The sequence below is a fragment of the Pavona decussata genome, unplaced genomic scaffold (genome assembly GCF_977016875.1).
Source record: "Pavona decussata unplaced genomic scaffold, jaPavDecu1.1 SCAFFOLD_114, whole genome shotgun sequence".
NCBI classification, from domain to species: domain Eukaryota; kingdom Metazoa; phylum Cnidaria; class Anthozoa; order Scleractinia; family Agariciidae; genus Pavona; species Pavona decussata.
In genome coordinates this window covers 2,643,002-2,663,039 of record NW_028145528.1, presented here as the reverse complement: position 1 = coordinate 2,663,039, position 20,038 = coordinate 2,643,002, and the positions used below count along the sequence as shown (strand labels likewise).

Genomic DNA, 20,038 nt, shown 5'->3' with positions numbered 1-20,038 from the left:
ACATGTGATAGCAGGAAAGACGTTTAAATAATCAATGTAGTCTATAATACCCCAACCCTAAAAACAGTAGCAGCTTGGTACACAGTTAAAACGATAATTATTACAAGCTCCGGAGAGCTACTACACTACCGAAAATTTCAAGAGTTACCACCCTCTCTCCCCCCACCCCCCTACTTCAGGGAATAAAAAGTCACATGACTATTTTCGCGTTTTTTGAGCCTAAAACGTTCTTAGCATGTTCTTAAGTTACGCGGTATGGAACTTCAGAAAAGTTATATGAATGTGACAGAAATCTAAAAAAGACCATTGTGCTGTATCATAAAATTCCTGGTTAGATAGATTGAAAGTGCAGAACTGAATAAAAATGCTAATCTCTTAGTCTCAGCTTGCGTACGTTATTAGCATGTCCTTAATTGTATAAATGTTCTTATATATAAAATAGAGTGGGTCAGAGTGTAATGAATTAATGACATAAGCTTACCGTGCTTTTTTTTTTTTAATAAAGCCAACGATGACCAATAATAACAATGGTGATAATTTTTCAGGCTACACCTAAACAACAAAAACTCTGTCTGATACAGTTGGTTTCCCCCACCTCTAACGCTAAAACATTAAAAACAGCAACAACAAAAAAACACTGGAGTAATTAACAATATTCGTTATTCCATTTACCTCCTTAGCTCATTTTTATTTTTTAACCTCGCTCTCTCCTTTTATACTTTCGGCTCTTTCAATCTTTTCGTAAAGAACGCGAGGGGTTGGGTCGGGAATGAGAACTGTTGGCTTCGGAAAGGAACCTGAAACTAGTCACAAATCCAAGATGGCGGATCGTGAAGAACTAGAATTCACTACATCAAAGCGAGCCCGTTGGTCATCAGAGAGTTCGTGTGACCAAATGTTCAGCTATATCGATTCTAATGACAAAGATGAACCCAAAGATGACTCTATTTTACGCTTAATTGGATCAGAACACAGCGTTTCTGTCGAAAATGTACCATCGGAAACGACATCACGTGAACAACATGGCGGCCATGTTTCCCACGAAAGACTCGAAAGTGACGACTTTCCGACCTGTTTCAGTGTAGAGGATGACTTGGATAATCTAGATGAACATCACTATCAGCCAATAGCAGGTAGCAAGAGCTTTCGTGTCCTTAAAGGTCTGAAAAACAAGTATTTGTTTATTTTCTGTATCCGCCATTTTGTTTTACTTGTTTCGAAATGAATTATGGTATTTTTGTTAGCGCGAGTTTTCACGAAAATTGAAGTCCAACGCTAAAATACCCATGTATTCCCCAAAGAGAGGATGCTGGGTGTCTTTGAGTGTTAGTGGCAAAATATTTCAACTTTGATCAATTCAAAACCATTCTCTCCCCACCCTCCCCCGCAGGTGACGTTTTTGTCAGAAGTTTTTGTTGTACTTCATGTCATAACTCACTAGTGGCCTGTAATGTGATACATACTTGGATACCATCATTTTGCTGTTAATTGTTCTAGTAGAAGTCCCTACTAACCTTGAGCTCTCATTCGGGAAACCTGAAATAGGTCAAGTTAGTTAGGGTTTGAGTTAGTAGGGTTGGTGTTGAATTTCAAATACTCTATTATAACAAAATATTGTGGTTTTGTTATTCTTTCAAATCACAAGTGACTTTGACACAATAAGTTTGTTTTATAAGAGCATTTTGATAAGAACATTTAGTTTGGGTTTTTTTGTTGATCTAGTTGAGGACGTTTCCATACAATGCACATACAGTCAAACCTCCCATAAGTGACCACCCAAAATGTCAAGCCTAGGTGGTCACTTAGGGAAGGTGGTCACCTACCTGTACGAGATGTCAGACCACAAGGGGTCTAAATTTTGAACTCATTTGCACAAGGTGACTCCAGAGATTTACATCTAGTAGCCACAAAAACATTTTTTAAACTTTCCAAAATTATATTGCCAAAGAGTTTCAGTATCCAAGTTGATGCTTTGCCTGTGATAAATTACCTAATGTGGTGAATGGGGTAAGTCTGTTTCAGACCTCTCAAGTCTCACGATTTTGCCGTGACATCCACGGTTTTCAGTTCGGTCTCACGGTCTCACAACGAATAGCCTGCGAACACTGACGTTTTCCTGGCTTGTGGAAACAGTAATTGTGGACAGTATGGAGGACACGTTTAGCAAAGTTTGCGAGGTTTTCAGTATTGAAAAGTTAAATAAACACCAGGAGGATTCAATCAAGTACGATGTAGAAAAGGAAAAGGATATTTTTGTCAATTTGCCAAAAGAGTTTGGCAAGTTGTTGATTTATCAAGCATTGTCCATAGTGGTTTTGTCTGTGCAGTCCACTTGTGAGAAAAAAATATCTTGGTCATGATTTTCTCCATTGACAAGCTAGATGTTTTTTCGGACAGCGCTAAGTAAATGTTATCTGTGAAGACATAGGATCCCTGGATTTTGGTACTTGTCATTTCATGCTTATGCTATTTATCTTCAATGAGATTGCAGGACATAAATGGACTGTTTATCATGGATACAAGAGTCTAAAGCTAGTGTCACACCTGGCAATTTTATACGCCAATCATGGTGATCACCGCGATCAGTGAAAATCACAATCGCTTCACTAAGCAAACCTGGCAATTTTCGCCGATCGCGAAATCACTGATATCTGGCATGTCAGATAGCTAAAATAATTCACTTCAATCTGCAGTGTAATTAACACTCTTACAGCTAACCCTTTGAACCAAAATGATAATTATTCACCCCAGGATTTAAATTTTTGAAAATAATATTATAACATTATTTTATGTACTAGGTCCAATGGGCTGGATTCAGCGACAGATGACTCTTGGCATTAATCCTGAAGATATTTTGGCCTATATGGTGCCCCATGCTCAACTGGTACAACAATAATAGCATTTAATTTTTTACATTGTATGATTTTATAAAATATTTAAGATAGTACGCATGTTCTCATTGGTCGGTAGGTGTGCTTAGATGAGAGTATGTATTTAAACACGGCTCTAACATCACACTTTGTGTGTCTCCCGGCACAGTTTGAAAAATGATTAATTGAGAATCGGGTCTCAAGTGAATCACTAAAGTGTCAATTTTGACAATAATAATTATTATAAGCGCATTGATTTGCCTGACAGCTAATAACCTTACATTAGAGAGACTTAGACAAGTCTACCTTACATCAGAGGGACTTTTGAAGTTTAAAATGGCATGAATTATTTTGATTTAAGATCCAAACTCCATGGTAAGGCCCAAAGAGACAAAAAAGAACTCCACTTGCTGAAAGTTAAAGCAGCCAAGTTGATTAGGAGACTTAATACCATCTGCCGATAATACACATTTAATAAACTTGACTCTGATCATGACCGCTGCTTAAGTTTTCCATATGTTAGTCAAGGTAACCAACAACAGTACTTGGTTCTAAATGTGCACTCACTGGACAGATGTCATCAAATTGCATGTATGATGGGACTCAAACCATTAAGGCAGTACAAAAAAAGGCTTTATTGTAATTTTTACAATTAAGCCTCTTCTCTACTGCCTTCCCACCATAAGTCCACAGAAATTATAACTATAGGAATTGCTCTCTTATCTGCAAGTATTTCTGTTTTGCAGCCTTCCAGTGTAGACAAGACAACCTTATGGAAAATTGTCATTGATATACTAACAGAGCCCACCCCAAGACAAAAGCTCGACCACATCAACTCACTGGATGATGTTGTTGAGCTGCTCCGAGGATCCAAAAACGTTGTTGTTCTAACAGGGGCTGGGGTATGTACTGTTGAATTGAATTTACTACTTCGACTTTTAAATAGCTGTAAGTCTCTCTTAATTCTAATTGAAAGTTAATCAACTGACCAGTTGTCATTGACATCATATGTTTGTATTAGTGCTTTAATTTCTGATTTCATTGCAGGTCTCAGTTTCTTGTGGTATTCCAGACTTCAGATCACGTGACGGCGTTTATGCTAAATTAAGTGTGGAGTATCCAGATCTTCCAGACCCTCAAGCTATGTTTGACATTGCTTACTTCTATCAGAATCCACGTCCATTCTTTAAATTTGCAAAGGTGACAAGAGCTTGTAATCTATTTTCTTTATACAAAAATAAGCAAGTTTACCCAGCTGTTAGTTATAGGGAAGAATAGGTATGGTGGTGCTTCTCAGAAGCCACTCAGAGATCAAATTTGTAAGACTTTCTCAATCAGGTCATTATCAATAATTGAAGACTGAGAGCACTTTGTATGTTGAATTCTTTTTCTTGATCTTATAGTTTTTTGGGGTTTTGTTGAGGAGGGGGGGGGGGGGGGAGGCTACTAACCCCTGGCAATTTATTGTGAAAAGAATGCCCCATTTTTATTTGTCTGACCATTATTTAGGTGAAAATCCCATGGATAAGGGCAGGTCTTTTTCACTTACATGTATATCTTGTACTGCTTTGTTATTCTTCTTTGTCTTTGTTCACTAAGGATAGCTTTCCAAATGAGAGTTCCCCTTGGTCACCTACTTAATAATTCAAATTAGTATCTAAGGACTTACAATATTAAAGAAACACAAGGTTATAATAATAACATTGAAGGGCTGAGTTCACAACTGTGTTATGTTGAATTCCACTGACTCAGTATTTTGGTCTGTTTTTTTTTTTTTCTCAAAGCTAAGCATAAACCAGTGAACAAAACCACAGAGTGATGTTCTCTGATAAAATTGAAAGTCAGATGCAGAAATTCAGATCCTTTTAAAAAAGAACAAAAATTAATCGGCCTAAAATGTGACATAAGATGGTCATCTACTGAGCCCTTCAATTGCAAGCTTTGTTTCAAGACTTATTAAAGATTTAAGAAGGCACATTGAAGGGCTCTTGGAAATTGTCGTAAGGTGTCATGTAATGATTTGATCCTTTAGTGAAATGCTCCCCTTCCCCTCACTCTCATGGTCTGTTTAGAAGCATAGTTGAATTTTTTTTTTGTAAAAATATTAATAAAACACATCATAATGAACAAACTACAGTCGACTCCTGATAACTCGAACCCTCGCTAACTCGAACCAATTTTCCTTTCCTTTCGGGTCATTTTCTATATAATTTTACCCTCGATAACTCAAACTTCCGATAACTCGAACCTTTTTCAATTTCCCTTGAAGGTATTTAATATCAAATATGCATGTAGGGGATTTTTTCCTCCATACTTACCTGCAGTAATTTCTACTGTATTTCCTTGTTCTCATAGAGTTTGTGTGCCAAGTGCTCTTTGATTTTTATTTTTATATGTTAGTCTCTGTTGAGAGCAATTCTGCATGACAAATAGAGATAATTTGGACTTAGCCCTTTAAGCACCAACAGTGATCAACATCAAATTTCTCCTCCTACTGTAAGTGTCAGTAATTCATTGAACCCCTTAGGTCACGAGAATTAAGGATATGATCTCCCGAGATGAATTTTTTTGATAGTTTAATAACTTCTCCAAAGTACCTTAAAAGAAAGTATGGGGACAAGCTAGGATAATAAGTTAACAGGTTAAGGACCCAACAATTTGTCCCTCACTCCTTTCTATAGTGAGCCCTACAAACTTTTTGCATTTGTTAGTAAGTAAACCAGGTCAGCCCATTCTGCTACTAGGCTGGTATCCATAGGGGGCCTTAGGAAATGTTTACATTTGTATGTCCAGAGCTCCTTACATATGAAATTTAGATTCAAACGTTTGGATCTTTCCCTTTTCTTTGGTGTCAGGAAATCTATCCAGGACAGTTTAAACCCTCACTTGGTCACAAGTTCATCAGGCATTTGGAAACCAATGGTCAACTCCTGAAAAACTACTCACAGAATATTGATACACTGGAGCAAGTCGCAGGCATAACAAGGGTCATTCAATGTCATGGTTAGTCATACCAGCAGAATTAATGTTTTTTAGCGATAGGTCCATAGAGTAAGGTCCATTGTCAAATAACAGATACATGTAAATGATGGACTCCACTTGTGGTACTTACTAGGTATATTAATGACTGAGAGGTGCAAAGGCCTTTTTTTCAGTCTGAAATTAGCCATCTGAGGACTTTTTTGCCAGTTGAAAAATTAGTGATGACTTTTTTGGGATGAGTGAATAAAAGGGAAACCCAGGGTTCTCATTTTTATGTTGAAAAAAAAAGGGTCATGTTGGGGTTATTCCATGTTTAGGACCACTGGACTTTTGTTGTGTCCATTCAGCTGCTTAGCAAGCATTTTTCTCAGAGTTTTTCTGTAAAGATACCATGCCACTAGATTCCCGTTGGCTTAAACACTCTCTGAAGCCAGAACAATTTGCAGCCAATATTTAGCAGTCAATACCAATTAAACCATCAATAATTATTGATATTGAAGATCAGTGGCAATCAATTTTATAAAAGGTCACACTTAAATCGTCTTTGTCGATTCTTTAATCAATTGATATTGATTGGTATGGGTTGCCGTTGATCATTGATTTGACTGATTGGATCCCCCAGTGGATTTGGGTTGGATGATCAAGGGTTAAAGTAGCCTCCCACGCAGTCGTTTTTAGGGGACTTGTATTACCTCCTCCCCACAAACGCCTGCTTACCCAAGTGCCACATTCCTTTCCCATTGTTTTACTCCCTAAGTCATTGTCGAGTCATTGTCTGATAATATCAAATCAAATTGCTGGTTACAATGGCCGCTTCCTTTTCCCGAGAGTTTTGTGCAGTCTCTGGTACAGTCTTGAGAGATGAGGGAGTTAAGTTGGAATATATATATTTTTTCACCTCTGGAATGGCTGGTCATGGCTGAAACACCAAAGCAAATATAAAATGTGAATCCAAGCGCTTCTTGTGCGATGTTATCTGCTGGGAGACTCAAAATCTTGGGCAAAGTGTAATCGAGGGGCGTTCTGAGGTCAAGGTCAACCTTCCAGATTTTAGAAGGTTCACTGTGATTGGCTTAGTTAGCGGCGGAAAGGAATGTGGCGCTTGGGTAAGCAGGCGTTTGTGGGGAGGAGGTTATACGAGCACCCTAAAAAAGACTGCATGGGAGGCTAGGATTAAAGCAGTTTATGGTCAAATTATAAAGGAACAAAATCTGAGAATGAATATACATGTAGCTACACCGTGCACTTGTATGTCAACTGAATTTTTTTCTATTTACCCTGTCAGGTTCTTTTTCTACTGCCTCTTGCACAAACTGCAAATACCAAGTGTCTTGCGAAACCATTAGGGAAGATGTTTTTCAGCAGGTTAGTTCATGAATGATTATGAATGTTCTGCTATTATAATAGCCTTCTGTTTTGAGAAGCATCTTACAGAAGTCTTGAAAATCATGTCTTCAAAAAAGGTCATCTCAAACTGTCCCTCTCAGGACTACACTCACCTGGATGATCATAAGCTTGGTCAATAGAGAGATTTTAAAAGAGCTGATGATTGCATTTGTGGCAAACAGGAAATGGCAGATTTGTGTTTTTGTTTTCTTTAAAAAATTAGTACATAGATGAGAATAGTGCAAAATAATTCTGGCCTTTCATGATAAAGGAAAACTTTTCAATTTTACTCAGAAACTTTTCAAATGAAGGATGAACTTGGGCACATCGTCATTTCTGCCAATGGCCATTTGCCAGCCATTTACCATTAATGTAATATTATTTTCTAAATCTCTCCAATGTCATTTAATCGAACCATTCTTCTCAGGAATACACATGGCTCCTAGGTTCAAATCATTTATAGCAAAACAATTGAACTTTGTTAACCGTTTTAATTATATAAAGGGCATTGGGAAGCATGCAAACATCCTATCATTTCTTCAATTGAAATCATTGACTGAGTTATTTTTTTTTTCTCTAGTGTAATTAATTTGAACTGTAATCACCATAATCAGACTTTGCTGTCAGACAAAATTCACGTTACAGTGCAGTGACTGCACTCCATGTTAGAAACCTCTTTATTTCCAATTTAAACTGAAAGTTCTAATTTAAAGTTGCTTGGCCTGATCATTCTGACTTTGCCTGATCATTCTGTCAATCAACTGCATTAGCATACATGTAATTATTAAACAACTGACATGCAGCATTCTGCATATAGGTCTTTTCTATGACTATAATTTTGGGAAAAAAACCCTGTTAAAAAAAGAGCCTTATATCTTGCTTTGATGAGGTGATAATTATTTGTCACTTTTGTTAGATTTGAAAGTTAGTATAATAATTTTATATCATGATACCGTTCTATAGGTTTTATTGAATAACATGCCACCATGATAGACATCTGAATTTGTGAAATGATGGAGGCCAAGGGGCTACACGTGTAGCTCTTTCATAGGAGAATTTATATTGTGAGGGATTTGTGTAATAATTTCAGTTATGAATTCTTGAGTACGGTATATATGGTAGGGTTAATCAAATGTAAATGCAAGAGTTGGGAATGTCCTCATATAAATGATGGTACAGGCAAGCTGACCATCAAGGTTGTGTAGAATGTTGCACCCATCCTACACTGTATATTCAACATTAACATGATAGTGAATAATTTTTGAAATTCTATGATTCCAACTATTAGCTTGAAAGAAAATATCACTCTACTCATGACCACTATGCGGTGGAAAGAAAGTTTCAAGGAGGCATTTGAGTTGACAATACAGTCAAACCTCCCCTTGTAACCACCTCTCTTGAGCTACCACTTTTCCAAAATTCCAAAATTTCCCCAGTCAAATCACTGTAGTTGGAACCTCTTGTAAGCAACCACCTCTTGTAGGTGACCGTGGCCACTTTTAGAGGTGATCGTTTGTAATTTTCTTTTGTTTTTAACTTCCCGTAAGTGACCACTTGTCTCATACGGTGCCGTCATACATCCTCATATCTATCCCCTGTCAGGAGTTGGACAATTTGCCTTCGTAACATTATCACATGTACATTTTTGAGTAGTTCAGGAGACATAAATGCTACAATCAGAGGCACTGGGTGTCCCGAAATAGACTTGTCACATTCGCCGTATTAGATAATATTATTTATCACAGGCAAACTATCAGCTTGGATACTGAAATTCTTTGGTAATATAATTTTAATGGAAAGTTTATGCTAATGAGTTCAAGATTTAGACCCCTTGTGGTCTAACCTCTCTTAAAGGGGAAGTATCACCCAAATCTGCTGTCATTTCAAAGCCCAAAAATGTTGGTCTGTCAGCAGAAACAAAGAAATAATTGTCAAGTTTGTTATAAATTATCACCCCAGTGCAATAAAACTGTCGATTAGTGCCTCTGACCAGAGACAGAGTAGGTCGGTATGGGTTGAAACTTGAAAAATGTTAGGCTAACGTTTTTTAAGTTCTCGCATATTTGTTTCCAAAGTGCGCTAGAACAGATCACGAGTTGTTCCTTTCAAGAATTGAGTTGATTTCTTTCCTCTCGTCATTCTAGAATTATTTGGCAGCTGATTGAAGGTCTTATTTCATCGTTTTTAACAAAAGATACCAAAAACCCCATGATACTTCCCCTTTAAGTGACCACCTAGGCTTGACATTTGACAGGGGGTTTGACTGTATTTAACAAAATATAATGTTTTGAAAAATGTATGGTGTTGGTCATTACTTTGTTGCTCTCCTATTCTCTCAGTAATGAGACTGAACATTCTCAAATTAATTCATCTCATTTTTTATTGTTGTATTCGTTTAGGTTATACCACTTTGCCCAAAGTGCCCACAAGATGGAAGCTGCCTTGCCATCATGAAACCTGGTATTTTTCTCATCAATTATTGTTTGCTGTAGTTCAATTCTATAAAATGTTAGAGAAATTTTTGACAAATATTTTTCGATGAAAACAGATAGACATACAGCATCAATGTTTTAATTATTAATTTTCAATGCCTCCGGATAAATTCTTTAACATAGCCATGAGATTTGAAATAAATTTTTTTTAGCCTGAGTATCAGGCTTTTTTTACTCCTCCCTCCCCTTAAGAAGGCCTGATACTCAGGTTAAATTTTATTCAGATCCCATATCTTTTATAGATATGTAATACATATATTTTTTAGTTGTTTTTTTCCTATACCGAAATGTACTATAATGCATTTTCTTTTTTCTTAAAGTGTTTCAAGTATTTTTCTATATAAGACTGTAGCTTTTATAACTCTATATGTAAATACGTAATTCCACTTCTGGCTGCAAAGTATGTCAATAAAGTATCTATCTATCTATTAAAAAAGGGCAATGTCTGAATGTCTTGATGAGGTCACAGAGGCAAGCTCAACTCAAAGGCAAATGCTGCATGTAGAATTTCATTGCTATTCAAACAACATTTCTTTAGATTTAGAAGACAGAAATGTTTCAGTCGTCTTTAGAGTTTGAAGATAAAATTCTTTGGTGTAATTTTTTTTAATTAAAAGCTACATGTATTACATGAACAGTTCTTTTTCCTGTGGTGCTGTTCATTGTCCTGTACAAGAATGAAGCTGTTTCTCCCAGCTCTATTTGTATACTGGGAGGCATTAAGCAGTGTCTCTTTATGAAGTATAATATGTAAAATATCAATCATAAGGGAGACTGTTTTATCCGATTTCCAAACACCACAAAGTGTGCTTCATTTTTTCAACCTACATGTACATTTGAGGTGTTTGGAAATTGGATGAAAAACTCTTTCGAGTGTTTGATATAGCTTCTCAAACCATTAATAAGTCTTTGAGAGATTTAAAGCTAAAATTGACCGAATTTTTTTGTAATTAAGATAGCATGATTGCCAAACCTCCTTCATGGTAGTCATTTCCTTTGTTCTCTCTCTTTTTGAATTATTAATGAGTTTTAGAAGTTATTGTCAACTTCCTATTGACTGCTGCTACTCAATTTATTCTTATAGATATTGTATTCTTTGGTGAAAGTCTACCGTCTGAGTTTTATCATAACCTGGATGAAGATTCTGAGAAGGTACATCATGTTATTATCACACATTTGAGGGATATGTACTGTATGGCAATATGCTCCGTAGGCCGGTTTTCCCTGGAAAAAGTACAAGCAGTTTGGCAGGGGGAAGATTCTCTCAAGTCTAGACACTCATCAGTATTTGAGAAACAACTTTGGTTGTTATGGTTGTTTTTCGTTCTGTATATTTCCCTTAGTGCTCAAAAGCCTTTTGTGTCGCACATCCTCCAGTATGTATACCTCTCTCTTTGTCGATTTGATCTGCACCCTTATGATTTTAGGCTCCAACCTTACTAATGCGTTTTCGTTTGAAAACGCATTCTTGTTGATGCGTTTTTGCCTATAGTCCACACTAAAACGCCCGAAAACGCCATTGAAAACGGAGACTTTTGAAAACGTTTTGAAAACGCCTCGTTTTTAGTGTGGATAGGTGAAAACGGTGACGTAAAAAGCGTCAAATGCCATCGGTTCCAGTGCAGATTGGAGCATCTATCCAAGATGGCGGATGGTCTTGTGATGTAAACACATGCGCAATCCCAGGTTCCAGTGGTTTTCATCGTTTTCGAGCGTTTTAGTGCGGACAGGTGAAAACGATATGAAAACGCAAGTGTGGATGAAAATAGTTTGCTTCGTTTACGCCGAGATAAAAACGGAGACTTTTGAAAACGCATTAGTGTGGATGGGGAAGGATGGCGCTTAAGTCAGAGTTGTGATGTACTCCGATTTCTTGTTTGTTTAGGCTGACTTACTGATAGTCATTGGATCTTCATTGAAAGTCAGACCAGTTGCTTTGATTCCAAGTAAGTTTCTCTCCTCGTTGCCATGGATCGGTGACTTGTTTAGCTCATGATGCACGTTTTCCTTTCTCTGGGTTGTCCGTGAGAAGATGGTTACCGGTCGTCCCCCTACACAGTCCTTTTACCGTACTGCAGTTTCATTTAGTCAATAGATTTTAAATTTGACGTGTTCTCCAATTTTTGAGCTCAGTTTATTTCTCACAGAAACATTGTGAAGTACAGAAACAGTTAAGATAATGACACAGTAATGCATGAGTAATGACACAGACAAACTCGGAAAAAAGAAATTCCGAGTGCTCCTATCACTAAAACTCACTTCTAGAACGATAAATAATCACCTTTTTATACTTGAAGTTGTGTTTGCTGACTTCTTGCTACATACAATTCTAACATATCATTAGTTCCCTTCCCCTCTTTTGCTGCATGGTTGCACCCGAACAAGTTTTCCTTGCAGTTGCAGTTGACAAGTTTTCCGTCTACGGGTCTACGTCAAAACTTGGGAAGTTTTTCCTTCAGAAGGCTCTTTCTTAAGAAAAAATGTTTTAACGACTAAAAAGTTTTCCTGGACAGGTTTTACTTAATATACAGTCGACTCCCGATAACTCGAACCTTCAAGGGAAATTGAAAAAGGTTCGAGTTATCGGGAGTTCGAGTTATTGAGCGTAAAATTATATAGAAAATGACCTGAAAGGAAAGAAAAATTGGTTCGACTTAGCGGGAGGTTCAAGTTAGCGAGGGTTCGAGTTATCGGGAGTCGACTGTAACACATTTTATTTCCTCCTGTATACGACAAAGTTTTCTCAGTTTTTCCTTGACAAGGCTCCTTGCTAAAAATATTGTTTTGACGAACAGCAATGTTTCTTGGACAAGTTTTAATATGACACGACATGTTTTCTCCTGTATACAATAAAATTAGGCAAAGGTTGCCTTGACAAGGCTCTTTGTTAAAAAGAATATTTTGACAAACAGCAATGTTTCCAGGACGAGTTTTATTTATTAAAAACTGGATCATTTGATAATGTAATTCCAGAGTTTTGATGGGATTAGCAGCCGTTGGATATCAGTCATTATACCATGCCCGAGAAATAGCGGCCATTAAATCCTCTTGCGTTTGTTCTCGCAAAATAAAATCAGCAAAATCTAGCAATATTTCTTGTTGTTCGCGCTTGTTGGGTATGGGATGTTTCTAATGGACGGCGGAAGGAATGTTCCTTGGAGATGCGTAACACGGATAGGATTTATATAAAATTAATTTAAAAAAGTGTCTAAAACCATTTTTGACACTTTTTGGTATTTATTTTTATATCAATCCTATTATATAGGACGTTTATAGCTGACTCGGCGCACCAACGCGCGCTCATGTTACGGTGTACACGTTTTACTTTTCTTGTAAACGACAAAATGTGGCAACTGTTTCCTTTACAACTCCCCTGCTGTTCAAAACCTGTTGTGAGACCAGCGAAACTTTTTCCTTGTTTATAACTCGTCACAGACACCTTTTTGCACACTTAGACACGAACAAGTAAAAAATATTTTAAAAAAACCTTGTTGACGAAAACTTGCTTGCGGCGAAAAGATTATTTTGCGGTCGCCAAGGAAAAGCTGTCAAGAGAAAGCGTCAATCGTTTACTGGGGCAAATGTACCTTGTCAAGGAAAAATGTTTAACTTTTAAACAGAGAAGACGAACTTGCACGTTTGGCACCAGTGAAAGAATTAATCCTCGATACATGTTACGGTAATGTGTGCCGTGGATGAGATCCTCAAGTGTGGCCACTGAGCAGTTCATGCTTTTCTTGCCCTTTATTTTGGTGGTGTTAACGTTTTCCCTTTCTTGTGGTGATTTGTGCTATGCAATGCAAAATGTTTCCCTCTTTTGGTCCGTGGGTAAAATCCTCTAGTGGACCGTCTAATTTAAACCTATACGTATTGTAAAGTGCATTTCTGTGGTGCCGTTCGTTTCTCAGTATATATGTTTCATATATTCATATTCATTTATTCATCCTTCACCGGTATATTACGAACTCATAATATGACCAGCTCCCAGTTGGCTTCATAGCTTAGTTGGTAGAGCACTGCACCGGCATCGTTGAATCCCGTTCAAGCCTGATTTTTTTCCAGGCTTTCTTTTTGCAACTGCTTTAGTTGCGTAAATAACTGCGAGGGTCTTTCTTCTTTTTAATAAAAATATGTCCGTTGGTCTTATTGTCACAGGTCACGTGCCACCCGAGATACCACAAATTCTCATAAACCGCGAGCCGCTCAGACACATGACATTTGACGTCGAGTTACTAGGTGACTGTGACGTCATCATCTCTGAGCTGTGCCAGCGGCTGGGCGGGGATTGGAAGAGTCTGTCGGATGGCTGTGAGATTCCTGGTGCAGAGAAAAGGTCTTTGTCACGAGAGGAAGGGGATATAACTTGGGAGGAACGTCAAGGAGCAAAACGTGAAGGATTAGGAAGTCTGGACAGTGACCAGGTGGGTTGGAATACTGTGTTGCATGTCCAAAAATAAGTCCGTAACCAAAATCTTTAAGTTTAAGTTTAAGTTTAATAATGCTTTGTCATGCTAATATATGTACAATAAAAATGAAATTACAAAAGAAATAAAAAGCGCATGCCCGGAGAATAATTGGGGGAAACTAAATTCCCATACAAAGAATATTCTCCAATATTAACCATTCTATAAAAATTGAAAAAAAAATTAAATGCGGCCCAAAACTAGCTTAGCTAGCTTAGCTAGCTTAGCTTTAAAATATAAGAATGCAATGCAAGGCATACAAGTGGAATCCCGAGTACTCGTTTTTTCAGCGCTCATTTATTAAGAGATAAAAGAAGCCTGTTAGTGGCATAATCTTATTACGTTCGACGTATAAAGAACCCACTCCTAATACAGATTGGAGTCGAGATTGTATGGGACAATGTTGATGGAGTGAATGGATCTTGGGACGCGTATCTGGCATCCGCCGCAGATGTTGCAGAGACGGATGACATCATCACCAACTTGACAAAGGAGAGAGAGCCTGGGGTTGAGATCATCGAACGCACTCCCTAATCTTTGATTATTACAAGTTTGTACTTAGTGTATAACGCCTGACTGTTGTCCACCGGAACGCCAGACTATAGTTAACCAGCTAAGGACTAGATTAGTCCCCATATGTTTAGAAAACCTACAGATGTATATAGCTAGTTTTAACCTGTCCTTGAGGTTCTCCGTAGTTTTCTATGGAGTTCCAGTGTCCCTTGTTCTAGTACATATCTTCACAACAAGACGAAAACTCAGATCATATAACTGTGGATGAAACGCCAATACAGTGTATATCAGCATTGCTTTCTTTTGTGCCGCTTGTACTTTTTCCGTAATATTTTTCAAATGACAGTTTGGGGAACATTTGGAAGTGAAAGGTTGAATTTCTTTTCAGTTGTCTCAAACTGCACTTAACAAGGAAGATAGCGCACCAAGCGACATAGAGCAACCACATGAACCTACCATTCCAGCCAACCAGATCAGTACTTCGAAGGATCACGTGACTGTTGGTGAGAGTAGTGGTTGCCAAGAGGCTAGTGACGACTCGTTCCGGGACCAGCCGAGAGCCTCTGCTTGTGATCAAGTGAATGAAAACTCCACTGAAGAGGAAACAGCGCATGAAGAAGGTAAAAAAATGTCAAATCATGTCCCTGTTTGTACTTTTTTGTTATATTTTCTTCCATGTTTTCAATCTGTTTAACGGTGTAAGCATTGTGTCGAGTGTCACTCATTGCTGAACGTCTGTTGTAACTGTCAACAATATAGACAGATAAACAGCTTAAATAGTAACTGCTACACTACGAGGAGTCCCTCTTTGCAGATAGTCGAGTGAAACACGCTAGTGCTCTTGTTAGCCGCCTTTCACGTGCTCCTACTCCTCCAGATTTTTCGATCAGCACTGAGTTTCTGAGGGATAAGAAGGTTTTCCAGACCAGTGAGAGATAAGATATTCTGCTGATTTGCCAAGCAATTGAAGATTTGTTGAAGAGCATCTATGCTTTTTCCATTTTCAGATTCTTCTCGATATTTGTTCATGCCTCCGAGCCGGTACATTTTCTACGGAGCGGAGATGATGGACTCGCCTCTCCCCTCACCCGGAAGAAACATACCGGGCTACTTGGACACCAGTAGCGAGGTGAGCGACTGTGACAGTGTAGGAGAAGTCGACGAGAATGACAGCTCCTGCAACCAGCTTAGTGGTGTGATTGAAGATTTGATAAGGCAAGACTGTGAAAGGGGGAACAACTGTGTTCAGAATGGGTGCAAACCATCGAACAGCCAATCTACAGCTAACGGTGGAGAGCCGGGCGTCAACAGCAGTGAGAGTGAGAGTAACAGCGATGACGGCTTTTTTGGTGAAGGTGAAGGAGATGTGGAGAAATCACTGGAGTCGATTATTAACAGTGAAGCCACGAGGGAGGCGCTGTCTCTCATTCTCGGTGGACTCAGTAGCTACACGTGCGAAAGCGAAGAGAACAGTCGACTGTCAGGCTCTGATGACCCTGTCACTGCAGGCTCAAGTTGGACCAGCGACCCTGGCTGCTTGTCAAGTGCTGCAGAGTCAGTATTGGCTGATCGACCTTTCAGTGCGGTTACCATGGATACAATACTAACAAAGCACGATTGTCTGGCACCTGGAAATCCTGATCGGATAGAAGATGCAAACAAAGGCGACAACGATGTTACCGATGGCGCGGGCGCTGTTAGCGGTTCTGATTCTTTACAGTCGTAACGTCACAGCTTATTTATTCCTTAACAAACGATCTCCCATGCTGTTATTTATTATCCTTTTCGCTATTCTTTATATTCTCGACGAAATGTGCAGTAGTGGGATCTGCTGATTTACTGGATGTGGCTGCAGTAAGTTGCGCTGCCATCAGACCGCGGTACCACTGCAGGAGAGCTACTGTCCGACCGTGATCAGCTGTTCTGTCGAGTCAGCTATCTTATGTACAATATGTAACACTGTAAAGTATTTATCTATTGTTTCAAACAGGACATTTTGCAAATCAACCTTTATGTGTAGTGTTAAACATGGTCAATATCAGTGCAAGTGTAAGGTGGATGTCATAATGGCTCACGCTGTAAGACCCTACGCAAAGAACCGACAGCTTGGTGTTAACTCGGTAAAACATGCTGCTAAGACGAATAAAATAACACAACAGTTCTTGTCAGTTTTTAATGTTAATTACAGACTTTTCCTGTGACGAATTTCTTTTAGTTGATGCTTATCTTGAGGCATTGGTCTAGACGGTACACCCGGCAATAAACTTAACCTCGTCCCAAAGCGGATAGTGTCCGGCATTTTTAGCATTTTGTGAAACGGCTGGGGTCTGAGTTCGTGCAAGCCGTATATCAGGGGCACCCAACGGATCGTTTCGGTAAATTATCTGTTCGGAAGGCTCTTAATCCCCTTCAATTTTCTAAAGGGAATTTTCACCACAAACTTTCGTGATATGGGAAATTTAAGGCCTAGCGTTTTCGGATTGATAAAAATGTTGTTTCGGGTAACGAAAAAAGGTCAGCTAAGATTTTCGGAAAGGAAATAAGACCGAAGGTTTTGGGAAATGGACAAAAATGCTCCACTAATTTCGACAAGACTCAAGTTCCCCTAGAATGACCGAAGAGATAAAAATATTATAGCGCTACCCAAAATGGACCTATAGAGCTTTAAAGCCACTGCGGTCGCCTAAAATAACGTTTCAAAGGATCTGAGAGAAAATTGGCGTTGGGTGCCCCTGGTATATCTCTTTTCATGCACTGATCGTCCTATTTTTTGAGTATCTACGTTCATTTCTAGTAACTTTCTAGTAACTAGTAAAGCTGCCTTTGTTTGTGGATCACAACAGTTTTTTTTTCCTTTTTAAAGACGGTAACAATGTTTACAACAACATAAGTTATATGAATTACAGCAAAATTCACCCGAGGGCTTTATGTTTTAGAATTCCATCTGCTCTTCAGCAACACATATTTTTTCAGTTGTTATTATTTTATTCTAGCTTGTCCAATGCTTCACTTAAAACCGCCAAAAAGTCCTTCATACAAGTCGTATGTTTTAATGAAGAGAGTACATTATGTTTCAAATTGTATCATTGACATTAGAAGTGGTCATATTTTAGGAATTACTTCGGTGGGGTGGTGTGAGAGAAGAAAGGTGACATGTCAGTGTAGAATACACTTCGCAGTGATTTCTAAACAGTTACCCAGGCATTTACACCAACTAAGCGTATCCATAGTTATTTGTTCTTTGGTCCCAAAAACGCATGATTAACGGCTGAGGTAAGACCACCATCCGGTGGTTGTAGCTTTGTCCGGGTGGGCTAAAAGTCACCATCTTCACAAGGGAAATTTTGGTCTGTAAAATTACCTGCTTTCCCCGGCCAAGGTCTTGAACTGAAAGACGTCTCGAACAATCATTTGTCACAGCCAGGTATCCGGAGAAATGTCTCTGTTGCCGTGGCTGTTGCTCTACTGATAGACAATTTGGAGTCTTTCCGATAGGTGATTTGGCTGGGAAGCACTTCTGACTCATTTAACCGCCATTACCGCAACTGGAAGTATCAGCCTGGGAATAGTGAGAGACTTAATTTCAACTAGTCTTGTTTTTCCAAGCACAACGACGCAGCGGTCGGGATGGTAAGTATTTCCATGGTAGGCTGCAGCACTAAATGTCACTTCTAAAGCAAAGATGTGGAATTTTGAGTCGCTAGACTGGCCATACAATTAATTACGAAGCATCTAGAATCTGACGGGTTTGCAGGTCAGATCAAACAAATTTAAGTCCTTCTAGGCATTCAGACAAGCAATGCATTCCTTGGCCTTTCTACACAAAGGTGCAGTTTCAGGCCTTCCTCATACCCGGCGTGCGTGCCGAGGAGTGGGATTCAGATTGAAAAATGTTAACCGGATTTCCTCATATTTCCTTACCAGAACATTTTGACATACAAGAAACGTTACTGCTGTTTCATTCTTTGAAAGAAAGGTTGTTAGAAGATGCGTTAGGGATTTTATTGCTGGACTGACTTTGCCAACCTGTTACCCTGCGAGCAACGGTCCCTTTCATCTTCTCAGAGGAAAACTCTTCCTTTTCCTGAATTTTTTAGGAAGATCAAAGGGTTTTGTTTTTGCAGGGCGCCGACACGAAAAACTGCACACAATTTTTGACAAGGTTATACTCTAAAAGTTATCGTCATTAATATTGCAATACATGGCTTGGTAATACCGTTTATTTTTAACAGGCTCTCAACGTACGAGACCGGGTGCTATAAAAGATGTTGTCACTCCCAGCTTCAAAGTTACTTTTCCGGCCGAGTGACCAAATCTGTTATCCCCTTTGCGAAAAACAAAACAAGCAACAACAACAATAAAAAAAAAACCGCGGCTTTCATTTGACAACTTTTAATTAGTAACCCTTCCTAAATATACCTATCCCTGCGGAGGAAATATCACCTAACGTGGCCACACAGCTGTTCTGCTGTCATGGTAACAGTGAACCCAGGAAAGCTTCGAAATATCAAAAGACATAACGGACCTGTATTTTAGTAGTTACTTGACAAACAATCAGAATATGACTTCATTGTGTTTTAGAATGTTTTCTTCCAAAAAAGATAAAATTAACTCAGTCCAAATACTCAGTCGCAATAGAATAAATGGCTTTACCATATCAAAAGGCCATGTCCAAAATGTTGGCATATGATCAAAAAGTGCTGCAATACGAAAAAAGGTTACTGTTGATGAAAGATAGTGGACGAATGGTCTGAGAGGAGGATCCACACCCACATCAGTAAAACGGGAAAATGAAGCAAATCTCACTTCAGCTTCCAGTAAGGAAGACAATGTATTATTCAGTTTTGAACCCACACCAAAGCGCGTTTCCGGATCCTAGAGTAAAGTAATTAGAAGTGTATTAGGAAGGAATCAGAGAGACTAAGAGGGCCTGTCACTCAAAGCATCAGTGAGCTCGGTAGTGCTTTACTTTAGAAGATACGTGAGATGCTACAAACCCAAGGAAACACTATTGCCGCAGAAATCAAATACCGTTGATCCTGCTATAAGGAGGACGCATGTTAGAGACTTTTTTCTAAGCTTCAGGATCAAAACTGTTAAAATGACGAGTCCACAACTGCCACTAACCTGAGTAACCAGAGTGCATTTGAATGATTCACTTTCCAGCGCTAACTGAACGACGTCTTGAACGACGCACAACGGAATATACTTCGTCTAGACGGATAATGCGACTTGTGTTCGTCTTTATACTAGAGACGCATAACCAGACGAACGACGAATGTTTGCCCAAGTTCGTCCTGACGGATTATGCTTCCTCTAGTATAAAAACGGC

The 20,038-nt window shown here is 38.7% G+C and overlaps 2 protein-coding genes across 3 annotated transcripts in view; one reads left to right on the top strand and one right to left on the bottom strand.

Annotated features, from left to right (window-relative positions):
* LOC146470186 (adenosine receptor A2b-like) overlaps positions 1–20,038 on the bottom strand; it is a 117,170-nt gene that overhangs the window by 14,666 nt on the left and 82,466 nt on the right. The gene's annotated exons all lie outside the window — the stretch shown is intronic.
* On the top strand, positions 793–16,907 carry LOC146470193 (NAD-dependent protein deacetylase sirtuin-1-like). The gene is made up of 12 exons (XM_085122265.1): positions 793–1,133; positions 2,799–2,884; positions 3,617–3,772; positions 3,918–4,070; positions 5,726–5,873; positions 7,138–7,217; positions 9,638–9,698; positions 10,815–10,882; positions 11,616–11,676; positions 13,886–14,151; positions 15,095–15,326; positions 15,714–16,907. Exons 1-12 carry the CDS (start codon positions 821–823, stop codon positions 16,430–16,432), a joined length of 2,343 nt encoding a protein of 780 aa, XP_084978391.1. The 5' UTR covers positions 793–820; the 3' UTR covers positions 16,433–16,907.